This window comes from Podarcis pityusensis (assembly GCF_964106645.2).
Source record: "Podarcis pityusensis genome assembly, chromosome: 1".
Classification (NCBI taxonomy): Eukaryota; Metazoa; Chordata; class Lepidosauria; order Squamata; family Lacertidae; genus Podarcis; species Podarcis pityusensis.
In genome coordinates, this window is record NC_138028.1 from 135,911,722 (window position 1) to 135,934,043 (window position 22,322).

Sequence of the window (22,322 nt, forward strand, 5' to 3'; positions counted from 1 at the left end):
CAAGTTACACCCTCTGGACTGGAGACAACCATCCAAGTATGACTGGAACCACCACAGAACAGTGCCACCCACCCAGAACTTGGATAGCAGCTCCAGAAGAATACCATGGTTGATGGCAGAGGTCATTTTACAGGGCAACCAAAGCAGTTTCTGTGCCAAAACTGAGCACAAAACTCAATTAAAATGGATCTAGAAAATCAGTTTCCTCCAAGAGCACCTGGATCTGGTCCACAACCACCCACACAAGAAGCTTGCCCAAGGGGAGATTAGCAACCGGCTGGTAATTACTTATTTCCCAAAATCACCTTCCTGGCCCAGCCAGCTGCCCCCAGCCAAGAGGGGCAGGGGTCCAGAGCACGTGGTCACGCTGGCTTACCCAAGGACCCAGTCCACATCCTCAATCCTTACTAGCTTAAATGCATCTAACATAACACGACTAGACAGTGTGCTGAACGCCTCTCAAGATTCAGCTGCTGTAACACTGGAGTCAAGGTCCTGGCAGATGCAAGTGATTTTATCCTCAAAATGCTTTGCAAAGAAGTCACAGCGAACTACTGTCACTTCCTTTATGCCAGACTGTAACAGGCCCCACACTACCCAGAAAAGCTCTGCTGGATGGCACAATAAGGATGCAATGGAGGAAGCAAAGTAAGCCACTAGGTGGGCTTGATGAGGAGCCCTCACCAGTTTCAATTGCATTGGAGTTTTCTTAGACTTGCGTTCCAGCAGTCTCCCATCTTGTTTCCTTGGCCTAAGCTCTGGGATATACCAGGGAGCCAAAAGAACTCCATGAAGTAGAAGAGGGCGCTCTGGAGTGTCAACAGCCCACATCATTTGGATATTCCAGAGGTCAGCTAGGGCTTCGACAGGAGTGCATCATATCAGATGGAAAACACTCCAGAGCCACCTAGAAACCTGTTGGATTCACCAGCCTCTTAGGGTGGCCCATCTTCCTAGGTTCCCCACCTCTGTGGAGGGGGAAAGGTGCTGAAAACCTGAATCTCAACAGGAAGTGATCTGACCATGACAAGGGACTGATGTCAATATCCCCCTACTTTCAGGTCACCCTCTTGCTGCCCAGTTGAGAAAACAAGGTCCAGAGTGTGGCCAGAGTTTTTTGTTTTACAAAACGAGTATCTGACACCAATACAATATCAAAGAGCATGAATTACTGAGCACCCATTTTAGGATATTTTCTTAAGGTGAAAAGTTCTTCCCAGGTACATGATTGGATGGTCACTTATTGGACAAATCAGCAGATGGTAAAACTATGGATAACTTTAATCATACCTAAAGAAATGTATTTCCACATTATACATGTTTAACAGGGGAAACAGTCCTTCAGGCTATATTCATGTTACTGATTACAAAGATGAATGTGCAGTGGCTCTTATCTTTCCTGCTGTTTCAGTATTTTCTTTTTAAGAAAGGGGAAAATGCTTCTCATGAAAACTGCCCTGATTAGGAATAATCTCTTTCATACTTTTCAATAAAATTACACATTGCTTTATAGATTCAGAGGAATATTTTTGAATAATTTCTCAGAGGCCCAACTCTGCACACCAACATCAGTGACTAGAAAAGGTCATTTACCCAAGTTCTGAGTAGCAGCATTGCAAGTTTAAGGAACTATATGTTTTGCAACAGATCTTTAAGACACACTAGGTACAATCCCGCCAAAGGTTAAGTACTTTTAAAGTATCATTGATGGCAAAAGGAAAGTTAAACTTATGTTTAAATATTTCCCATTCAAATCGATGGGACCTAAAAGCATATAACTTTGGCTAGATCGTAACAATTGCACAGCCAAATGTCTTACACTGATAAAATCTATGAAAATCATGGTGCAATTTCAGGGCTTTCATTATCAAAGTTTACAGTTTTTACAATAATAGCAATTCACAAGCACCTGATTAATTTAAATGGATTCTTTCATATGGCACAGGTAACTGTTGAGGCAGGAAATGTTTTGCACAACATATGCATGAAACTACACAAACATTTATTCATTTCTGGCTTTAGCGGTAATTTATCACAGTAACCCAAAATACATTTCACTTTTATGTATGAAACCTAAATAAAATTTGATGACTATGGCTCTCTCAACTGATTCCCAGGCCAGTTACAGTATCAGCTGTGATCAACATGTCAGGAAGAAGTAGGCTAAAATAATAAACACACATTGTGTGTAGCATTTGCTTTGAACTAGTTCCTGAGGTACATGCACCCTCCCACCCAACAGGCATGCTGCAACCTGATATATACATTCTTTGATATAGAGCTAGCTAGCTAAGTAGGCTTTAAAAGCACTCTTCATAAACTATGCCTTTATCCCAGAAGAGTTGGTTTGCAAGAGTGTGATAATGAAATTGCAGCATGAAGTAAGTTGCTCTCATGGATTAGGTGCTAGAGCTTTGGGTAGTTCTCCCAAGTTATTACTTGAAACTTCATGTCACTTTATTATATAATAGTCTGAAATATCAACTTTCCACAGCAAAATCTAAAATTTAAAAAGATAGTTAAAAAAAACACTTCCCTTTCATTGCACCTCCATGTAAAATATTGGGTTTTAAAAATAATACACTGCATTTATATGTAGGCCATAGAATCAGCCTTGGGTTCAGTAAGTGCTTTGCACAATAAATGCAAACTAAAAACACTGTAGGCAAAAAAGGAAGAGAAAGCAGCAATTTTAAAAAGTTAAATTAAATATAAGAACTTCAACAGTAGGTATAAACTGGCTTTATGCAATTACCTTTGCTCAAGTGCAGGACTCTTTTTTCAGTTCCAGCAAAGGCAAATATTTATGCGTCTTAAAAGTTCTATAAAGACCAATTTTATTGCCAATTTTTAAGTGTTCCAGTAAACATACCATTAATTTTTACTAGACATGAATAATTTTTTGAGTGAAAATAATATTAATAGTGATTTCTTCTAAGTTTCAAGCATATCTCAATTCCAGATATACAGTACAATTTCAGAAAAGAAAACATTGTCAAGAGTTAAGAAAACAACCTTTTCTCCAACCAACATACACAATTTTCTTCTTGTATTGATGGTGAACTCACCATTTGACATGAACTATTTTGAAGCTTGTTATCTTCTTCAGAACAACATGGATACAGAACAAGCACATTCCAGGTTTTTTGATGTTTTATCAAGTTACCAATCAACATTGCATACACAATCCATGGTCCTGCCTTCTCCCTTCATCATCTTGCATAGCGCTTAATGTAATCTTCCACTTTAGATCGGAAATCCTCCTACACCAGTGGGGGGGGGGGGGGAGGAATAGAGAAAGATTTGTCTGCAGAAATATTGGTAACATTTTTGCTGAAAGAAAGCATCTGCACTTGGAAATATACGCATTTCAGCCTGCCAATACATGTAAAAAAATAGAATGGTATGACTCACTACATTAGATTGTGCAGAGAGATATGAAACTTTAAACATCTGAAGCTTGTGTTTCCGTATTTCATGGAAAGTAGATTTAGGAGGGTTGGGGGGGGGGGCGAAGACTGAATGCCCAGGCCCCCTTCTAATTCTTTTAATTGCCAGGTGAGCTTCCTGGTGAGGTGCTGGCCTGGGTGATGGGCCATTAAGGAACGGGACAAAGGAAGGTGGTCTGTGCGAGATGGCAAATGGGTAGGGACCCCTCCTTCAACTCATGGGTAGTTAGGGCAAAAGGCCAGAGTTGAGAGTTGAGTGATGTGAGCTAGAAGCTAGCAGAAAAGTTGCAGATTAGGAAGCCAGAGAGAGTGATGTTTGATTTCTGTTTGAATCAAAGGTTGCGGCTATGGGAGAAGCAAGGCCATCTGGGGATGTTGATGCTGTAGGCTCAGGTTGTATATATGTGTAAGTAAACCATATATCATTAAGACACCACAGGCTCCACTGTGTCCCATTCTGAATGAAACATGAACCCTGGGTGTCACAGACTGGTTTGACGCATACAAATGGTAGGAAGAACCAGCTGGGGAACCCCAAAGGGAAGACGGCTCAGAGCCCAGGTATTGGTGGTGGGAGAAGGCGACGACTGGGAGGTGTTGTAAGCTGAAGAGTTAACAGGGTTTAGTGAGCAGGGAGAGTTTGTGCCAGAGAGAAGTCCAGAATCGGAACCAGAAGCTGAAGCAGGAGAGGAAGGAGGCCAAGAGGCAGAGAGGAGTCCAGCTGGTGAAGAGGTGTGGTTGTCTGCCCCTCCTGCTACACCAAGTTCCCCTCTCCCTGGTCTCCCAAAAGCAGAAGGAGCAAAAACTGCAGGCACAGTCAGAGATTGCTTGGGAAAAGCCCTGGAGAGGAGGGGACGCAAATCGCTGTGGGAAGGTGGGGACCTTCAGTTTCTGCTACCGAAGAGGAGTTGCTCTGCTCATTAGGCCTGGCACTCCTGTGCAGATCCTGTTTTCTCCTAATCAAGAGTTAATTCCACTTGCTTCGTGTAACTAACAGCTGGCTTGCTTCTGTTGGTAAGTGCATGGAACCCCTGGAATCTCATACCACTCAGAATGGAAAACCAGGGTTCTGTCTTGGGCCCGGTCTTATTCAACATCTTTATCAACGACTTGGATGATGGACTCAAGGGCATCCTGATCAAATTTGCAGATGACACCAAACTGGGAGGGGTGGCTAACACCCCAGAGGACAGGATCACACTTCAAAACGACCTTGACAGATTAGAGAACTGGGCCAAAACAAACAAGATGAATTTTAACAGGGAGAAATGTAAAGTATTGCACTTGGGCAAAAAAAATGAGAGGCACAAATACAAGATGGGGGACACCTGGCTTGAGAGCAGTACATGTGAAAAGGATCTAGGAGTCTTGGTTGACCACAAACTTGACATGAGCCAACAGTGTGACGCGGCAGCTAAAAAAGCCAATGCAATTCTGGGCTGCATCAATAGGAGTATAGCATCTAGATCAAGGGAAGTAATAGTGCCACTGTATTCTGCTCTGGTCAGACCTCACCTGGAGTACTGTGTCCAGTTCTGGGCACCACAGTTCAAGGAGGACACTGACAAACTGGAACGTGTCCAGAGGAGGGCAACCAAAATGGTCAAAGGCCTGGAAACGATGCCTTATGAGGAACGGCTAAGGGAGCTGGGCATGTTTAGCCTGGAGAAGAGGAGGTTAAGGGGTGATATGATAGCCATGTTCAAATATATAAAAGGATGTCACATAGAGGAGGGAGAAAGGTTGTTTTCTGCTGCTCCAGAGAAGCGGACACGGAGCAATGGATCCAAACTACAAGAAAGAAGATTCCACCTAAACATTAGGAAGAACTTCCTGACAGTAAGAGCTGTTCGACAGTGGAATTTGCTGCCAAGGAGTGTGGTGGAGTCTCCTTCTTTGGAGGTCTTTAAGCAGAGGCTTGACAACCATATGTCAGGAGTGCTCTGATGGTGTTTCCTGCTTGGCAGGGGGTTGGACTCGATGGCCCTTGTGGTCTCTTCCAACTCTATGATTCTATGATTCTATGAGGTGGCGTGCAAATAGTATGTTCCAGTGGACTTCAACGGGTCCAGACCCAAGATCTACCTGACTCCCAACTTGTATTATGGGACCCAGCTTCACATATTCATTTTTGATTTATAACTTAATAGCACTAATAAGACACTTCACTTCTATTGAAATGGTAATTCACAAAGCAACATACATAGTGCTACTTTGGCATTAGTATGAAATGAAAACCAGTGATTTTTACACTTTTTATTAGCCAAAAGACTGAGAAGCTATTGAAAACCAGTGATTGATTGATTGACTCACCATTTCAATGAGACATCTGAGCAAATGTCATTTCAGATTTAATTCCAGTGGGGGGTGATAAGTGAAAAGCTAACCCACAGCTCACCTTGTACAATCAAATTGGGGTTTTGTTTTTCTTTTGAAGGTCACCATTGTTGAGAAGCCTGCTCACGAAGACAGGTGCTACCAAATGGCAACGGGTGAATGATTGCTTCACTTCCCAATTCTAAGTACACTTCACTAACTGATATCCAAAACTTTGGTAATATTAGTTGCTGAAATTGCACTATTAAGGTTGTGCCACAACAGAGATCAAGGATTCTTTTCTGCAACTCCTTGTCTCAATTCCTGGCGGCTCTGTGTCCCCAGTGGATGCTTGTCTTCACTGGATACCCTCCCACAAATTTGTTTTTTAGCTTGTGTTCTGGTGAGCTACAAGGGAAGAATGTTCTGCTGAGTTCTAAGTGGTGGGGTAGATTTTAACACGTGGAGGAGGTAATTATTGCTGCTTCTCCTCCGAAGAACAGAAGACCGTTCCTCCTCCTACCCACTACAAAGCATACGTCTGCATTATAGTCCCAGGATACTACCAGTTGTAGAAGAAGTCTAGAAAGCCAGAGAAACAGACCAGAAAGTGAACAGAGCGTCCTTACTCCATAAAGAGCTATAGGAAGGTGGGGCATACAGATGGCCAGAAAAGTCTTTCTTGTAAAAGAAAGCTCCATTCCTTTTTCTTCTGCCTGCATCTCTGTTTGCCTCTCTCCTCCCTTCCGCAGGCAATGAAGGCTGGGGTTCTTCTTCCTCTGCCTGTCTCTGTTGCTTCCCCACTTGTTTTGTAGCTGATGGAACTAGGGTTTCTTCTTCTCCAGCTGTCTCTACTTCCCTGCTCGTCTTGCAGCTGAGAGAGACAGGCGTCTTTGTACTCTCCTGCCTTAATATCTCCCTCTCCTGTGCTGCAACTGTGCCAGGAAAGCCGTTGCCACCAGTGGAGTCGAGCATGTGTAATTGAATTCACTCAAGTAAAATGTGTGTGTGATGCGATTACACTGTACTGTGAAGTTACTGAAAAGCCTTAGAGATGTGGAAAGTGAATTACAGAAAAGTCTTTTTTGCTTTTCATCAACAACTGGCAATTCTAAAGTTCTGCATCTGAATTTCTAGTAGAAAAACAGCGATTTAAATACAGCAGAAACCCTCATGAAGATGCTGCTGCTTGTGAACAACTTCCTGAAAAGGTGACAAGTTCTAAGTGAGTGAATCAAAAACAGGGACATTCATACAGCTACTGGACAGATGGTCCCTTTGTGCTTGACTGTCAGGTGTGCAATGCAACCTAATTTGTTCATTAGCACTAACTGTGATTTGTAATGAACTGAACCTTCTGCCTTCTTCCCCACCCCAAAAATATTAATTGCCAAGGAGTAGTACACTTTGCATCACACACAAAATACTGAAGCTGAAATCCAACAAGATATACCCTGGGTGTTCCTAGAGATGTAGGCACAAGCAGCGTTTTTCAGGTTGTCTTAATATAGGAGACCTCACATTCCCCTTAGTGCCAAAGCAACATGCCGTACAGCGTGGCAAACAGGTCCTAGGAGACATTAACCCTTTTTTTGGTATCTCAGTCTGATTCAAGGTATTCATCACAATGATCACAAAAAGTATTAAGAAGGGCAAAATCAAACAAATAAGAGAGTAGAGTAGCTACACTTGAGCCCTTCCCCTCTGCTCAGCTATCTGCGGTATTCATATTATACACAAAATAGCAGCTCCTTCTTCTGAAAAGTGTTTTTGCTTTCCTGCCATGAGATATGTATTGCTTATTCATTGGTAAATGCTAGTCTAAGAATTGATGATGCACCCTGAACAAATAATACTCTTTTGTGGCTAAACATTTCAATGTGTTGAGCTCAGAGGCCTCTCTGCTGTCACTAGTCAGTAAGCCTTACTGTTCAGGTTTGCATGGTGGTGGCTAGACAGCAAACCTTTATAGTAGCAGAACTGAATTTGTGGGCCCTCCTTCCTGAACAGTTGAGAAAAGGGGTTTGCTTGTTGTTTTGGAAAAGATGTAAGACATGTCTTGCTTGCACCTTTGTTCTCAATATCGTTTTCTATTATGCTGGTTATATTGTTGGTATGGAATACCGTATTTTTCGCCCTATAGGACGCACCTTTTCCCCTCCAAAAATGAAGGGGAAATGTGTGTTTCCCCGGAGGGCGCCCCGTGCTTCGCACAGGTGTCCGCAAGCCTTGCGCGCCTGGCGGGAGTTCCCGCGGGCTCGCAAGGCTTGCGGGCAGCAGCCTGTTCTGGGGGCTGGGAAGGGAAATAATTTTTTTTTATTCATTCCCCCCCCCAAAAAAACGAGGTGCACCCTATGGGCCGGTGTGCCCTATAGGACGAAAAATACGGTAATTCTTTCTGCTAACGGAAATGGCTTTGATTGTCCCAGGAAAGTAATATACAGTGGTACCTTGGTTCTCGAACGGCTTAGTTGTCGAACAAATTGGCTCCTGAACGCTGCAAACCTGGAAGTAAGTGTTCCGGTTTGCGAACATTTTTCGGAAGTCAAACGTCCAACACGGCTTCCGCTTGAGTGCAGGAAACTCCTGCAGCCGATTGGAAGCTACACCTTGATTTTCAAACAGTTTCGGGAGTCAAACGGACGCCTGGAATGGATTAAGTTTGAGAACCAAGGTACCACTGCAATAAAAACAATTCATAAAATAAAAAAGCAACTCAGTTATAAAGGACACACTAGAAACTCAACAGATGCCTGATGTGTCACCTACTTCTAAGTCCCTGCAACAGCAGAGATCCCTATTTTAGAAAGGTGGGTGGAGTGCAAGACAGCATGAAGGACTCTACACTGCAACATTTTGTTGTATCTTGTGCATACCCACACCCGTACCCCTTACTTTCAAAATGTATTTATGTCCCATCTTTCCTCCAAGCTGTAGGAGATTCTCTCCCTCCCTATTTCATCTTCAGAATAACCTTTTGGGGCAGGTTAGGCTGAGACACACAGAACAGTCCAAGGTAACTCAGTGAGGGATTTCAACTTTGGTCTCCTAGATCCTAGTCCTAATGATAAAACTTGACATTCCAATAAATTAGTCTTAAGGCAAAAGTGCATGCCAGCTACTGAACCACTATTACCACCGCAAAATATCTCTGAAGCGTGGTAAGGAGATACCCAAACCCTGAACACCTGTGCACGTTTATGTATTGGGCTGGATTTCACTGTGAAAAGGCAGTTTTATGTCTAGTGCTAGAAACTGAAACTCAATCTCAAAAATGTTCTGGAAAGCACAAGAATTGCTAGAGAATGTACTGATGATAGCAGTGCAGAGTCATTCCATATCAAGTGATCCATTTAATTTTTTTACCTCATGTAACCCAATTTTCTTAATATTTTGTACACTTGTTGAATGATCAAAACTAAGTTTAAATCTAAAAAATTACATTTTTATCTCATCCTGTTTTTTAGTTATGAGGGTCTGAAATTTAAAAAAATTGGCAACTTTGGCCTTGCCGGACTACACAATAACCTTAAAGGCTCAGCCCAGAATTGAGATATTTCAAAACTAAAAATATCAATCTCAGAACTTCATGGGCTTTAATATGATATGCCATATCATGGGCTTACATTAACTTCTACATTTAAGTTACAATTTTTTTAAAAGAAAGTGATTAAAAAATTAATATGATTAAAAATTTCCCCAAAAATATATTTCACCATTTTCCAAGAATCGATTTCCACAGCATAGGCCAACAGTATTGTTCTACAATTGTTTGTGCAATCAGATTCTACAATCAGATTCTCTTTGGCTATAACTCATTACTGTTCTTATTGTATGACACAATAAACTTTATAGAGTTCACAGTATAATAATGGTGGTTTGGATAGAAAGATGCAAGTGCACAAGTTGAATATACTTCTGCTTGTAGGGTGTTCCCTCCCCAATTCTTCCCACCCACTGCACCTTGCTCCTGCTCCCAGTCACTGTGGAGGGTCACCGAACACTCTGGCACTAGTGGGGGGTGGGTGGGCACAGGGGCCTGCAGGCAGAAAGAGAAGATCCAGCATATATAAAAGGATGTCACATAGAGGAGGAAGAAAGGTTGTTTTCTGCTGCTCCAGAGAAGCGGACACGGAGCAATGGATCCAAACTACAAGAAAGAAGATTCCACCTAAACATTAGGAAGAACTTCCTGACAGTAAGAGCTGTTCGACAGTGGAATTTGCTGCCAAGGAGTGTGGTGGAGTCTCCTTCTTTGGAGGTCTTTAAGCAGAGGCTTGACAACCATATGTCAGGAGTGCTCTGATGGTGTTTCCTGCTTGGCAGGGGGTTGGACTCGATGGCCCTTGTGGTCTCTTCCAACTCTATGATTCTATGATTCTATGATCCTGCACAAACATTAATGCCAAATCATTGTGCAGTGGAGAAGGTAGATCCAAGATCCATTGAATACTTTTTTAAATGATGCTTGTTAAATATTGATGCACAGAAATCATTCCCTGTCAAAGACTACACAAGAGATTAGAAAATTGAGCCGTATTCTCATAAGATAATATATTTAGTACATTGCTACTCACCTTGTCGCGTAAATGATGCTCTGCAGCTTCAATATTCAAAGGATCATCAAAATTCAAGAGATCCTGAAGAGAAAAAAACAGACATTTAAGAAAATGGTTGGCTATAACTATCACACAAATGAACTTTGAAACTAACCCTTTCTACCACACGGCAAACTGTTTATGATGTGGTATAATGGTCTGATGTCATAAAAAAGAGTCAGATGTCTCATAGAGAATGTACAAGCTCTTGGACTGACTCAATGAGATCTCTGGAACCCCATCCATTGAATTTAACTAAAATTCTTATATATACGAAAATTCATTATACAAATTGAAAATCTAAGCATTCAGAGGCTATATACCAATGTTTTACTATTAAGGTGTTTGCAAAGACCTGGTTCAGATGTCACAATCAAGTTAACAGGCTGTGCCTTGGGTTCTTTCCATTCAATTTACACTCTCAATTCTTTCCCTCACTTGTTTATTTTAAATACTTTCACTTTCATACCACTTTCCCTAGTGGTTTAAAGTAGCTGGTCACAACAGCAGAAATATATATTTAAAACCCCACAAAGCTGTACTGGTAGCCTCAGAGAAAAATGAAGAGGCAGATCTCTTACCCTCTGAAAGCTCAGTAAATAAATTTTCAATCTCTTTCAATATTCTATAGTATTGGAATCATAACCGAGAAAGCTTGGGCGACTGCTGTTGCTGTTTTAATGTTACAAGGTTGGAACGGACAACAGAATTTATTGATCAGATTTCCAACAATTGTAAAAACAATGGACTAACCACACTAACATTGCCTCCAAAATAGCACTGGAAACCTGCTTCAAACAAGTTTTGAACTCTGCTTTGGAGCTGAATTATGGTTTGCAACAACCATTGTTTGCCCAGTTCATATACTCTGGCAAACTATGGTTAACATAAACCAGGAAGTGAGGAAAAGAATTGAAGTGTACAAGGGGAGGAAGGAGTGCACTAAGCCCATTCATGATGACCAAACAAAGGTGATCTGTGACACGTAACTGAGCCAAAGAGATTGAATTTAGAGCAGAACAACAGCTGGATAAGAATTAGATAAATAAATCTGGAACCTAAAGGCAAACCAAAACCCTTAGGGAAGCCTACTGCAATTTTTTACTTTAAGCCTTTAAGAATCAGGTTGCTATGCCTTATGACAAACAGCTTATGAACACCCACTCCTCCATTTCAACAAAGGTTCACCATTCGGCAGGTTGCGTGTGCATGTGCAAACATGCTGTTATCCAAGAACTGGGTGAGCAATACTTCAGTTCCAAGCAAGTAACCATGTCAACGTTACATTATGTCCATAATTCCATTAACTTTTCACTCAATAAAAACAATGATCAACTTACCCTATAGGAGAAAGCAACACTCCCAATCTAGCTAAAATTAGTTAAAATAAGGCTGAAGTTCTATAAATTTTTACCTGAATGAATTCCTTCAGAATAGATATGTATACAAGTGAACTATAAATCCTATGAAAGCAATGGGACTTAAGTGGTTTCAATGGGATTTCCACTATTTCCATGAGGCTTAATTCCAAGTGTGTGTAGGATTGCAGTCTCAGATATGACTAATTTTAGCTAGTTTTACTAGACAATAAGGTCCAAAGTTCCAAAATGCTCTCTGCAACAAACACTACTACTCTTTTGCATGAAGGCTAAAATTTAACCTTGTTCAAATCAAAGCAGCCTGAGAGTTGACAATCTCATAAAGTAATTAAGTCACTGTGAGAAGGAGGGGAAAGAAATGATCACTATGGAAACAGAAGATTGTCTGGCAATTATTTTTGCAGTGGTTGGTGCTGAAAGTGGTATAATATTGCACCTCCCATATTCTGCTTTTCTTCCTATCACAGTCACTCATTATGGGTATTTTTTAAAAAATCCCCTAAACAAAAATCCCCAAAATGTGGTGTCTTTTAAACAAAAATAAAATATTATACAAGCTTTAAAAACATAGCTCAGGCCTAAATTGCACATGCTATATGTGATCAGGTCATCTGATATTTTTATTTTTACATAAAAGCTGCCCAAGGCATCCCAAGTTAATTGGACCAGCAGGCCTGAGGGAAGAGGTCATTAGCCTATTCAATCTGAGCAGTATTCAGAACTTGTGATCTGAAATAATCTGTTGTTTACACCTTTTTTTGGGGGGGGGGAGATGTGGATACTTCTTGAAATATAAATCCTCGTAAAGCACATATACAGCCAATTGCCAAGAGTTCAGAGTATGCAGATTCTACAGCTTGTCAGGCATTACATTTTCCAATGTCTCATGGTTCTTCTGAGTTTATACTGTAGAATGTGCTTAAATTGGGGCAGGACACACACAGTTCAGTTAATTCACAAAGTCTGCCTTTGAAGTAGAAAGAAAACTTTGATGTAGAAAATATAGTCCTGGGTGCATAATTATTTACAAGGGAGGTTTAAAAATGATGCTGTTTCAGACTTCTGGTGGAGCACAGGAAGCTGATGGGAATCCACTGCTAGCTTGTCTGCCATCAGGGATAATTATTTGTTAATAAGAGGTTAATAAGAAGCCAGACTCAGTTCTGAAGAGACACTCGCCCATTGTTATGGGGAGGAAGGTGAAACTTCCGGGGAAGGGGCGCTTAGAACAAGGAGTTACAGCAGCTCATACACCGAATAATCGCCCTGAAACGAGGGCGTCAGGTTTGCATCTCCATTGCATTAATTATTTTTAATGGATTGGAAAGAAAAGTAAACTGGACTCTCTGTCAATAGCATCCAGTGATAAAGATTGCTAAGGACTACAAAAATAATATACAATATCGTAACAGGCTGGAAATATCTTCAAGACGCTCTAAATATCTGATAACTTTGAAAAATGTAGATCAGACTGTGACTTTTCAACTGTCTACAACCTATAATTTATGTACTTGATAACTCGCCGTTTCTTTGTGTCGAGTCGATGAGAGACGGTGGCTGAATTTACAGCTGCATCACAGCTCTGGAAGAAAAATCCAGTGATCATGAAGGCTGATTTTGGGCCTCTTGTAACAAATGCTTAAAGAGCAGTTAATGCAGTTGAAATTGGAATTTTGGAGTATGGTTAGAGACGTTGGAATAAGGTTACCAGACGTCCCCGTTTCCTGGGGACAGTCCCCGGATTTACAAATCAGTCCCCATACAAAATCCACTGAAGTTGACAAGTGTCCCTTGATTCACTGAAAAAAATATGGTAACCGTACATTGGAATGCAGATGAGACAAATGGGAGGTGATGTGAGTCTGGATGAAAAACAAGAGGACCCATTTTTAATGAATTATGAAGACTCAGAAAGAGAGGATAAATTCAACCCAGCAGATGGCGGTGCAGAGACAGAGATACAAAAATATTACTGGGGAAAGTGCCTGTCGTAAGCTCATGAGCCGAAAATCATTCAAAAATAAAAAATGCTCACATCGAAACGTCCTTAAAGAGAAGTCAGATGAAAATGTTGCCAATCTCCTGAAGGAAGATTGATTAAAAAACTGGAAAAGCAGGAGAGAAAAGCACGAGGTTATGATTTATTGATTAAGCATTTGGCAAATAAATGTGAACTCTCATTTTATTGAGATGTGCTGGAATCCACAAAAAGAAGTATCCCATAAGAAACTGGAGAAATATTAGTTTGGGACATTCTAAAATGAAACGTCATATTGAACTGATTGAGTATCAGAACTGGCGATGATGGAGGCCTGCAGAGGAAATTTGAAGAAATACCATTAGCAGATGGCAGAAAGCCGCATGCCACCTACAGCTAGGAGTTACGATGGAGTGTATCTGCCAAATGTTGGAAACAACTGCATTATACATAATTGGCAGATAGAAGGTGGAAGTACCTCTCCCCCCTTATTATTTAAGTTTTTTATAGTTTGTTTTGATTGATATTAAATAATATTACTTATAAGTATGAGATGAGATGATAATATGATATGAAGGTACATACAGAGAAAAAAATGATAGAAGAGCTCTGTGTGAGAGACAGAATCAAGTGGTTTTTCTCAGGGTGTGAGGCGGATAAAGATGGGAACTGTCCCAGGTGGGAGCTGGGAAGATGTGGATTTATGTTTGTGAACTGAAAATTAAGATAGAAGGTTGAAAGAATATAAAATTTTGTTTTTGTGTGAGAGTGTGTGTCCCCCTTCACCCCCTTTATATTATTATGCTCTTTTTGAATATTAGCTTTGTTTGGTTTTTATTATATGTTGAAAACCTTTAATAAAATTGAATAAAAATGATACTGTTTCTTCCTCTGAGTAGATCGTCAATACCTTATAATCATTAGATTTCCCAGCATCAAAGACATAAATATAAACCATATATCTCTACTTCAGATTGCAAGTTGGACAGCAGAGCAGAAATATATTCCATCTGATGCTGTAACTACATAACTTTAAAGCATAGCTGTCAACGTTTCCCTTTTTAAAAGGGAAATTCCCTTATTCCAAATAGGATTTCCCTTAAAAAAAGGGAAAAGTTGACAGCTATGTTTTAAAGGAAAAAAGCAATTAAGACCTTATTTATCCTTCCTTTTACTTTCCAGAAGAATAGCATGAACGTTTGATTACAGAAATGTTAATTTAAAGAAGCAACAGTACATAGATTCAGATTTGTTTAGATCTTATCATCCCAGAAGTTTACATAAGGTAACATCCATAGAAGTTAACTGAGAGCCCAATAAAACCACAACATAAACTTAAAACGCCAAATTTACAGAAGAGTCGGGGTTGACCCAGGATCCACCGGGACAGCAGATCCCAATGTGGATCATTATTCCTCTTTTTCTTTAACAGGGAGGAAGGCACCATTTTGTAGTTCACCTTAGGTGCCAAAATACCTGAGAAGAGTACATACTTTCTTGTCAATGTGATTTGCTAGGGGAAGTAGGCTCCTGATGTTTATAAGGACTACAAAGAGTCTTGTAACACTCTGAAGAGAAGTAATTTCATTAGGGCATAAGCTTTAGTCTACCTAATCAAGTGCATGCAAGGAGACTCTAGTTCACTGAACCTTATGCAATCATAAATAAGATGGTGATATTTCAGGCCCTACGACACCTTTGAGGCAACAAATTCACATGGAAACTCTTCTAGAAGCTGTAAGCACTGTTTTCTTTTGCAAAGGGCAAGTGTGATGAGGCCAACTGAAAAAGATCTCAGCCAGTGAGTGCACTTGTTACTTACAGTAAATAATGAATTTAATCCCCAAACAACATCCTGAAAAGAAAAAGAAGTGGATTCAGTCAAAGAAGTTGAACAACACATTCTTACTTATTTTTTACCAAAGGCAAAATGCAAAAATATTGAATTCTAGCACAAAATGTTCAGTAAATGTTGAGCTTTCCATAAAGAATGTAAAAAACAACAACACCCGACCCTTATGTAAAGCATTTGATTTCAAGGTATCTATGAAGCAAAGCCTATGGTGGGGAAAGCGAACCATTTCCAGCATGACCATACAGTGGAATAGGCTTTATCCCACTTCTCCCAATACTCCCTTCTGCCTTAACGAGACAACCTCTCACATCCACTTCATAGGTGAACAGGGGCATATGCCTCAGAGAAATCAAAACTTTCATAGAACACAAAAAATACAGCTTGGGTTAAAAAACAACAACAATGAAATCACATTTAGGTCCCATTTATTTATTGGAAGAGGCAAGAAACTAATCTTATTAGAGAGCATGTATTCACCATTCAAATCAAGATAACAAAAATTTGTTAAAATTTGCCCTGAAGATTTACACAAATGTTTCTGATTTATGAAAGTTTTCACCTGATAAAGATGATCACATTTGTATGTTTAAGATAATACTACCTTTAATGTTCTAGTTGGAGCCCAGCCAGTGCCATCAATTGAATGTTCTCTCAATAAACTGAAATAAAGATGCAAATACATATTATACACTGAATTCATATGTGCTTTGCTTACTCTAGGATTTAAGGGACAAATTAAATACACAGACAACTGCCTGCTAAGGAATGACAGAAATTTTGATATTAATAGCTGAAAAGTCATTTGTGTGTATGTGTACCCCTACATATAGGCGACTGCACACAAACTTGGCAAATAGTGTAAGCAGCTGGTCTTGTCCCACCTCATATCATTTGGTGATATATTCTGACTATTGTGTCTTTCATCAAGGTTCTTAATTCAATCAGTCCATTTTGCTCCCACAATTTTGTATCAACTGGTTGTGATTGCAATTTGTTTTAATCTGTTTTTAATGTTGCATTTTACATTGCAGTAACCAGCCCTGGGCCTTTGTGGTAAAGGGTGGGTAATGAATCTAACTAATATAAAATTGTAAGATGTTGTCTCACTGCAGTTCACTTGGCCACAGACAGGTGACGCTGCAAACCACAGTGTGGCAAAGAGGTGGTGGATGGGCAGCCCAAGCGAAGTCAGCCCCCCTGCTCTGCTGTCAGCCCTCCTTTCAGCCCTGGGACCTCTGCCTCCAGGATCCACATCTCCCAACTGGTTGGCTCTGCTATTGGTCACTTTGGAGAAGAGAAGGAAATATTATCCCCACCCACCGATTCATTGCGGGGGGGGGGGGGGCTTGCAATCCCCCAAAGGGCTTTTGTCATAACTTTGTGTGTGGTAGTTGGAGAAAGTGATGGGGATGAGTTCCCTGGTCATTTGTGGCTGTTGTGGGATTGCAAAACCCCAAAAAGTTTTTTGTCTTAGTGTTGGAGAAGCAATTGGGATGGTTTTCCTGATTGCTTCTCTGCCTATCTGGTAGCCTGGACATGCATTTTTAAGGGAGAGAAAGGTGACCAAGAAATGCAGTTGGGTAGATCGAGAGAGGAAGGGAGGTTTGTGTCTGCCTGTATGTGGTGAGTGAATGTGTGACCAACAGAAGGTGAGTTCTGGGTGCAAGTCATTTGAATCCCCTCTCTGATTCTTCTTCATTGTTTGTTTAGTCTGGCTTGCACGTTTTCTTTTCTTTTCTTCCTCAGTGAGATTCCCTGCCCACTTGGTAGCAGCAAATGCAATGCAACTGCGAGCCTAAGCCCAGTCCCACTTATTCCTCTGCTGGGCCTTTTCAGCTGATTGAGACCCACCAAGCTTTGCTGGCCTCAATATGGTGTGTATCAGTGTCTCACATGTGCATAGGTGAGGGGAGGAAAGTGAAATGGCACCTTTCCTGTGGGAAATGCCTGTGTGCATTCAGCTTGGTAAGATGTTGTAGCCTCTCTTCTTTTATTGCAGCAGGTTGAACTTGCTCTTTCATAGTTAGCAAGATCCAAATAGCACAGCATTTAAAGCAAACAAAGCTCTTGGCAGAGAGGTGGCTGCGTTAGCCAGGTTGGTTCAGCTACAGACCATCATAAAACAGGCTTCTGTATGGGGGGTTTGCTTGTTTGTTGTTTTACAAACATTACTGCCTGGTGTGGAGTTTGAGCAAACCAGGAGAAACTTTTCATGCATACTTATGCTATAGTAATTCCCATTTGGGGAGGAGCCATTTGGCAGTGATCTATGCTCTTTCTCTTCCTCCTACATACTCACAAGAAATAGCCATTTCATCTACTGGCATTTAACTCTGACAACAGAATAAGAGAAGTGAGCTATAAAAATTATTTATTACCTTAAACAGATTTCCCCTGTCTCCGTGATGTTGGGATGCCAGATTCTAGTCAAACATTTCACTTTGGGAGGCTGCCAGAAAATAAAACATAAGATTACAAAGCTGCCCAAGCTGAAGGACAAATCAGGAGATCACATTGTATTGGACATCCGCTCTCCAGAAATCTGCACTGTGTGCCCACCCCAGCCCCCCCCCCCAGTTACTTATACAGAGAACAGACAGCACCCATCCTCAGTTTTGTAGCCAATGTCTTTTCCTATCAAGTACTCATATCTTCTAGCAAGGTTTGTGGTGCAGGAATAAGTTCAAAATGAGACAACATAATTAATTGCACCAGGTGTGCTTGAGCTGGAACATATGAAATACCTGAGCTGGCTAGGAATTTGCTGACTGTCTAATTTGGCTGCATGTTAGAAATCTGGCTAAGTCAAGAGAATGGTCCAAGAAGCTAAGAGAAAAGATCCCCCTTTACAAACAAGGAGCAGGGTACAAAAAGATAGTGAGGGCACTGAATGTTCCTAGAGACACCACTGGAAGCATAGTTCACAAGTTCAAAGTTAAAGGAACAGTGGCCATCACAGTCACCTGACTTGAACCCCATAGAAAATCTCTGGTGGGATTTGCAGCACGCAAACCCCAGAATATTACTGAACTACAGGCCATTGCTCATGAGGAATGGGCTCAGACTCCTCAGGAATGCTGCCGGAAGCTGCTGTATGGCTACGCATCTCACTTGCAGCAGGTTATAGCAGCGAAAGGTTGCTCTACTAAATACTAAAGATGCTTGCCATGAAGGGGTTGAATAATAGTGAGACTGGAGAAGCCAGTAAAAGTTGCAATTTCAGCTGAATTTGGGGAACCCACTTGAAGCAACCACTGTGTTGAGCTATTTCAATTGCTTTTGTCTGATCTGTTCATTGCAAACAGCTGAAAGTCTGTAATTTTTTATAATAAACCAAATTGGCAATGGGGGTTAAAAAATATCAATTGCAACTGTAAATCCACATTGCATAGAGAATATTTACTGCCGTTGGGCTTTATTTGCTGGTTAGCATTCAAGGAGGCAATTTGCAAGTAGCAGAGGCAAAAGTTTAAGTTGCTCTATTGCCAGAGGAAAAGTCAGTACAGTGGTACCTCGGAAGTCAAACGGAATCCGTTCCAGAAGTCCATTCAACTTCCAAAATGTTCGGAAACCAAGGCACAGCTTCCAATTGGAAGCCGTGTTGGACTTTCGGGTTCCAAAGAACGTTCACAAACTGGAACACTCACTTCCGGGTCTGGGATGTTCGGGAGCCAAAATGTTCAACCTGCAAGGCGTTCAGGATCCAAGGTACGACTGTATAGCTAAACAATTTAGCCATAGGCTCTAGCTCTAGAAAGATGCAATGCTTTCAATTTTGAGAACGAGGTGGAGAAGATGGTATGGTTGTATAACGCACACAAAAGGACAAATGTATCTTGCCAAACTTCACAATGTAATTATAAACAGGAAGTTTATGTGGATCTTTTATTTACTAAACAAGATAAAAAAAATGGGGGGGGGGGGCAACAGGGGTGCTATGATTAGTAGCAGCATCTTACATTCTACAAAGTCTCCAAAAATGCAGGGCTGTTTGTTTTTTTAAAATGATCTCCTTATGTTATTATAAAGTGACTCAACACAAACTGTTTTCCCACCTTTTGTGAAACTATGCTTTTTATTTGCACATCTATTTTCCTAGGCAACTTCTCATTAGGCATGCATGTACATAGAAAAGAACCTACAAATCATAATACCACATCCCACAGATTGTATTTTGTTATACAGTCGTAACTTGAATCTCGAACGCCTTGGCTCCCAAACAAATTGCATCCTGAAAGATCGAAACCCAGAAGTGAGTGTTCTGGTTTTCAAATGATTTTCGGAAGCTGGACATCCAACTGGGATTCCGATTGGCTGCAGGCGCTTCCTGCGGCCAATCGGAAGCTGCAGTTTGGTTTCCGAACATTTTGAAAGTCAAACGGACTTCTGGAACGGATTCTGGTTTACATTTGTGGGGGGAAATCTGTTTTATCATCATCATCAACATCATCAAAACGTGATGCATATTTAAATTTGCCGGTCTAGTAACCCTCACTCCATGTTCCTTCTAATCCTTGCCACATCAACATTAGCAAACACTAAGTAACATTTATGGCAGATTATGAAGCAGCAACATGCTGAATCTGTTCAGAGAAGATCTACAACTACAATCCTTGAGTACATTTAATTCAGCTCTCTAGAATCTCTTTAAAAATAAATGCTCTTCAGTTCATATGATTTTTTTCCGTTGTGTGCATGAAGGTCTGAGTAGGTGCAAGGGTGTGGTTGTAAATGTATGAAATTATTATTATCATTAATTTATTGATCACCTTTTATACAATTATCTCAGGGTAATATACAATAAAAACAACAATTTAAAAATATGAACAAGGAACAATATGGGAGGAAGAGTCACTTAAAATAGCGATATTCGCTCCCCGCTTTATTCTGTGGCCAGGTTCAGTCCCAGTTAATCTGCAACCAGAAACCGCAATACGGATGGATGGAGGAGAGCTTTTTCTTTTGCTGCTTTTTTACTGAAGTGAGTAGCTGTTATAGTAACATTCTGTATTATTATTTTTTAGAAATCAGCTCTGCAAAACTCAGACAAATGTGACTACCAAACATATTTTAAAATAAGATGTTCAATTCAAGTAATTTATTATAACTAATAACCATCTAACTTAATTAGTCTGGTTAGATTCTAAAGTCAATCCAATATTTCTATTTTCTCTCTCTTTCATCCCCACAAATCTTTGTATCACATACTTGAACTGATTTAAACAAACAGATTCTTTATTAACAATGGAAAATACAATTATAATATGCAGCTCCAAAATAATCCGTACTGGTAAAAACAACAGCTAACTCTTTCAGAAATTAATTTCATAGCTCTGCCAGTCATATTCACACATTTAAACTTCAGCTGCTGTTGTGTATTTGACTGCAATTACCAGGCTTATTTTTTCATCCAGAAAAGGTGTGAAAAACATTAACAAGAATACTTATTTTTCTATAAAAGTTGATTATGCGAGGCAAATAATACAACAAGAGCCTGGTGAGAATGTTATATAATCCTATTCTAAGAAACCTTAAACCACAAACACATATGTGTACCTTTCACATGAGAACAAATCCAAGGGAGGCTAATTTTTTTATTTCAGATTTTATCTACAATTTTATTTCTGCTTTCAAAATAATAATTAAAACAAAAACTGTCTAATGATTCACAATGGGCAGAGCAGGAAGCAGCTGAAGACACTATCTAGTACAGGTACCCCCAAACTCGGCCCTCCAAATGTTTTGGGACTACAATTCCCATCATCCCTGACCACTGATCCTGTTAGCTAGGGATGATGGGAGTTGTAGTCCCAAAACATCAATTCAGAATGGTATCTTGCGTGCTCTTCAGAAATAGAAACAGAGTATATAAATACACTCTATGCAAAATACCGGTAGTTTTCTTTTGATAACTGCAGAATTATATCTATATCTGATGAGATTTATTTCAAGAGAATTGCTCTTCAGTGTTGAAAATTTCCCAAGTATCATACAAAACTCATTCACATTTTTACAAATTCCTAATGGATAAAGAATATGAATAACCTGGGAGTTCTGGGTCTGCTGCAGGCTATGGTGGACGCCGGGGATCGCTCGCCCTGAGCAACCTAATTGCTGCGAGGAGGCGGAAAGGGAGCGCGGGCAAAGAACCTTCTCTAAAAAGCCCGGAAGGAACATTTGGGTTCTGAAGGGTCCAGCGGTGCTGGAGAAGGCTAAGAGCCCCCAAAGCTCTGGAAGGAGCAGCGAGAGCACCAAGACTGAACACAGACCTCACAGCAAAATGCCTCAAGTGCCCCCCCCCCATTAAAGCAGCGACTTCTTTAAAAAGTAAAAGGAAATCGGGCCAATTTGCACAAGATAATTTAAAATATATATATATTTAAGAAGAATTTATCAATTGGATCCACACCAGGGAGGTAAAGAGGATGTCCCTCCTGGAAGCAGGTATCAATCGGCATAGAATAAAATCTGCAGGGGCTAAGAAAAAATAAATAAATTACCCGCTAATGATTTTTCTTTTTAAGCATTCCATTGGATGAATTGAATTAACATTGTGATTTGAGCTAATATTGGATGCATAAGTTTAAGACTTTATAGTGCTTTTCCAACAAGCTTGCCAAACTGGAAATGAATTTTAGACATTGGGGTGATAAGAGAAGAAAGCAGGACGTGAACTTTGTGAATTATTCATCTTAATACTTTAAGAAACATATTTATTTCCTTTGCTACTTTTTATGAACTAAAAGA

At 40.4% G+C, this 22,322-nt stretch overlaps 1 protein-coding gene across 2 annotated transcripts in view; it reads right to left on the minus strand.

The window, feature by feature from the left end:
* Positions 1-1,263: 1,263 nt before the first annotated feature.
* Positions 1,264-22,322, minus strand: part of UBE2F (ubiquitin conjugating enzyme E2 F (putative)) — a 37,375-nt gene continuing 16,316 nt past the window's right edge. For both annotated transcript variants that reach the window (XM_081019559.1, XM_081019558.1), the window contains 5 exons: positions 17,954-18,024; positions 16,177-16,234; positions 15,543-15,575; positions 10,343-10,405; positions 1,264-3,263 (listed from right to left, as the gene is read on the minus strand). In XM_081019559.1, coding sequence (XP_080875685.1) covers positions 3,213-3,263; positions 10,343-10,405; positions 15,543-15,575; positions 16,177-16,234; positions 17,954-18,024 — 276 coding nt within the window. In that variant the 3' untranslated portion in view covers positions 1,264-3,212. The remainder of the gene's footprint in view (positions 3,264-10,342; positions 10,406-15,542; positions 15,576-16,176; positions 16,235-17,953; positions 18,025-22,322) is intronic.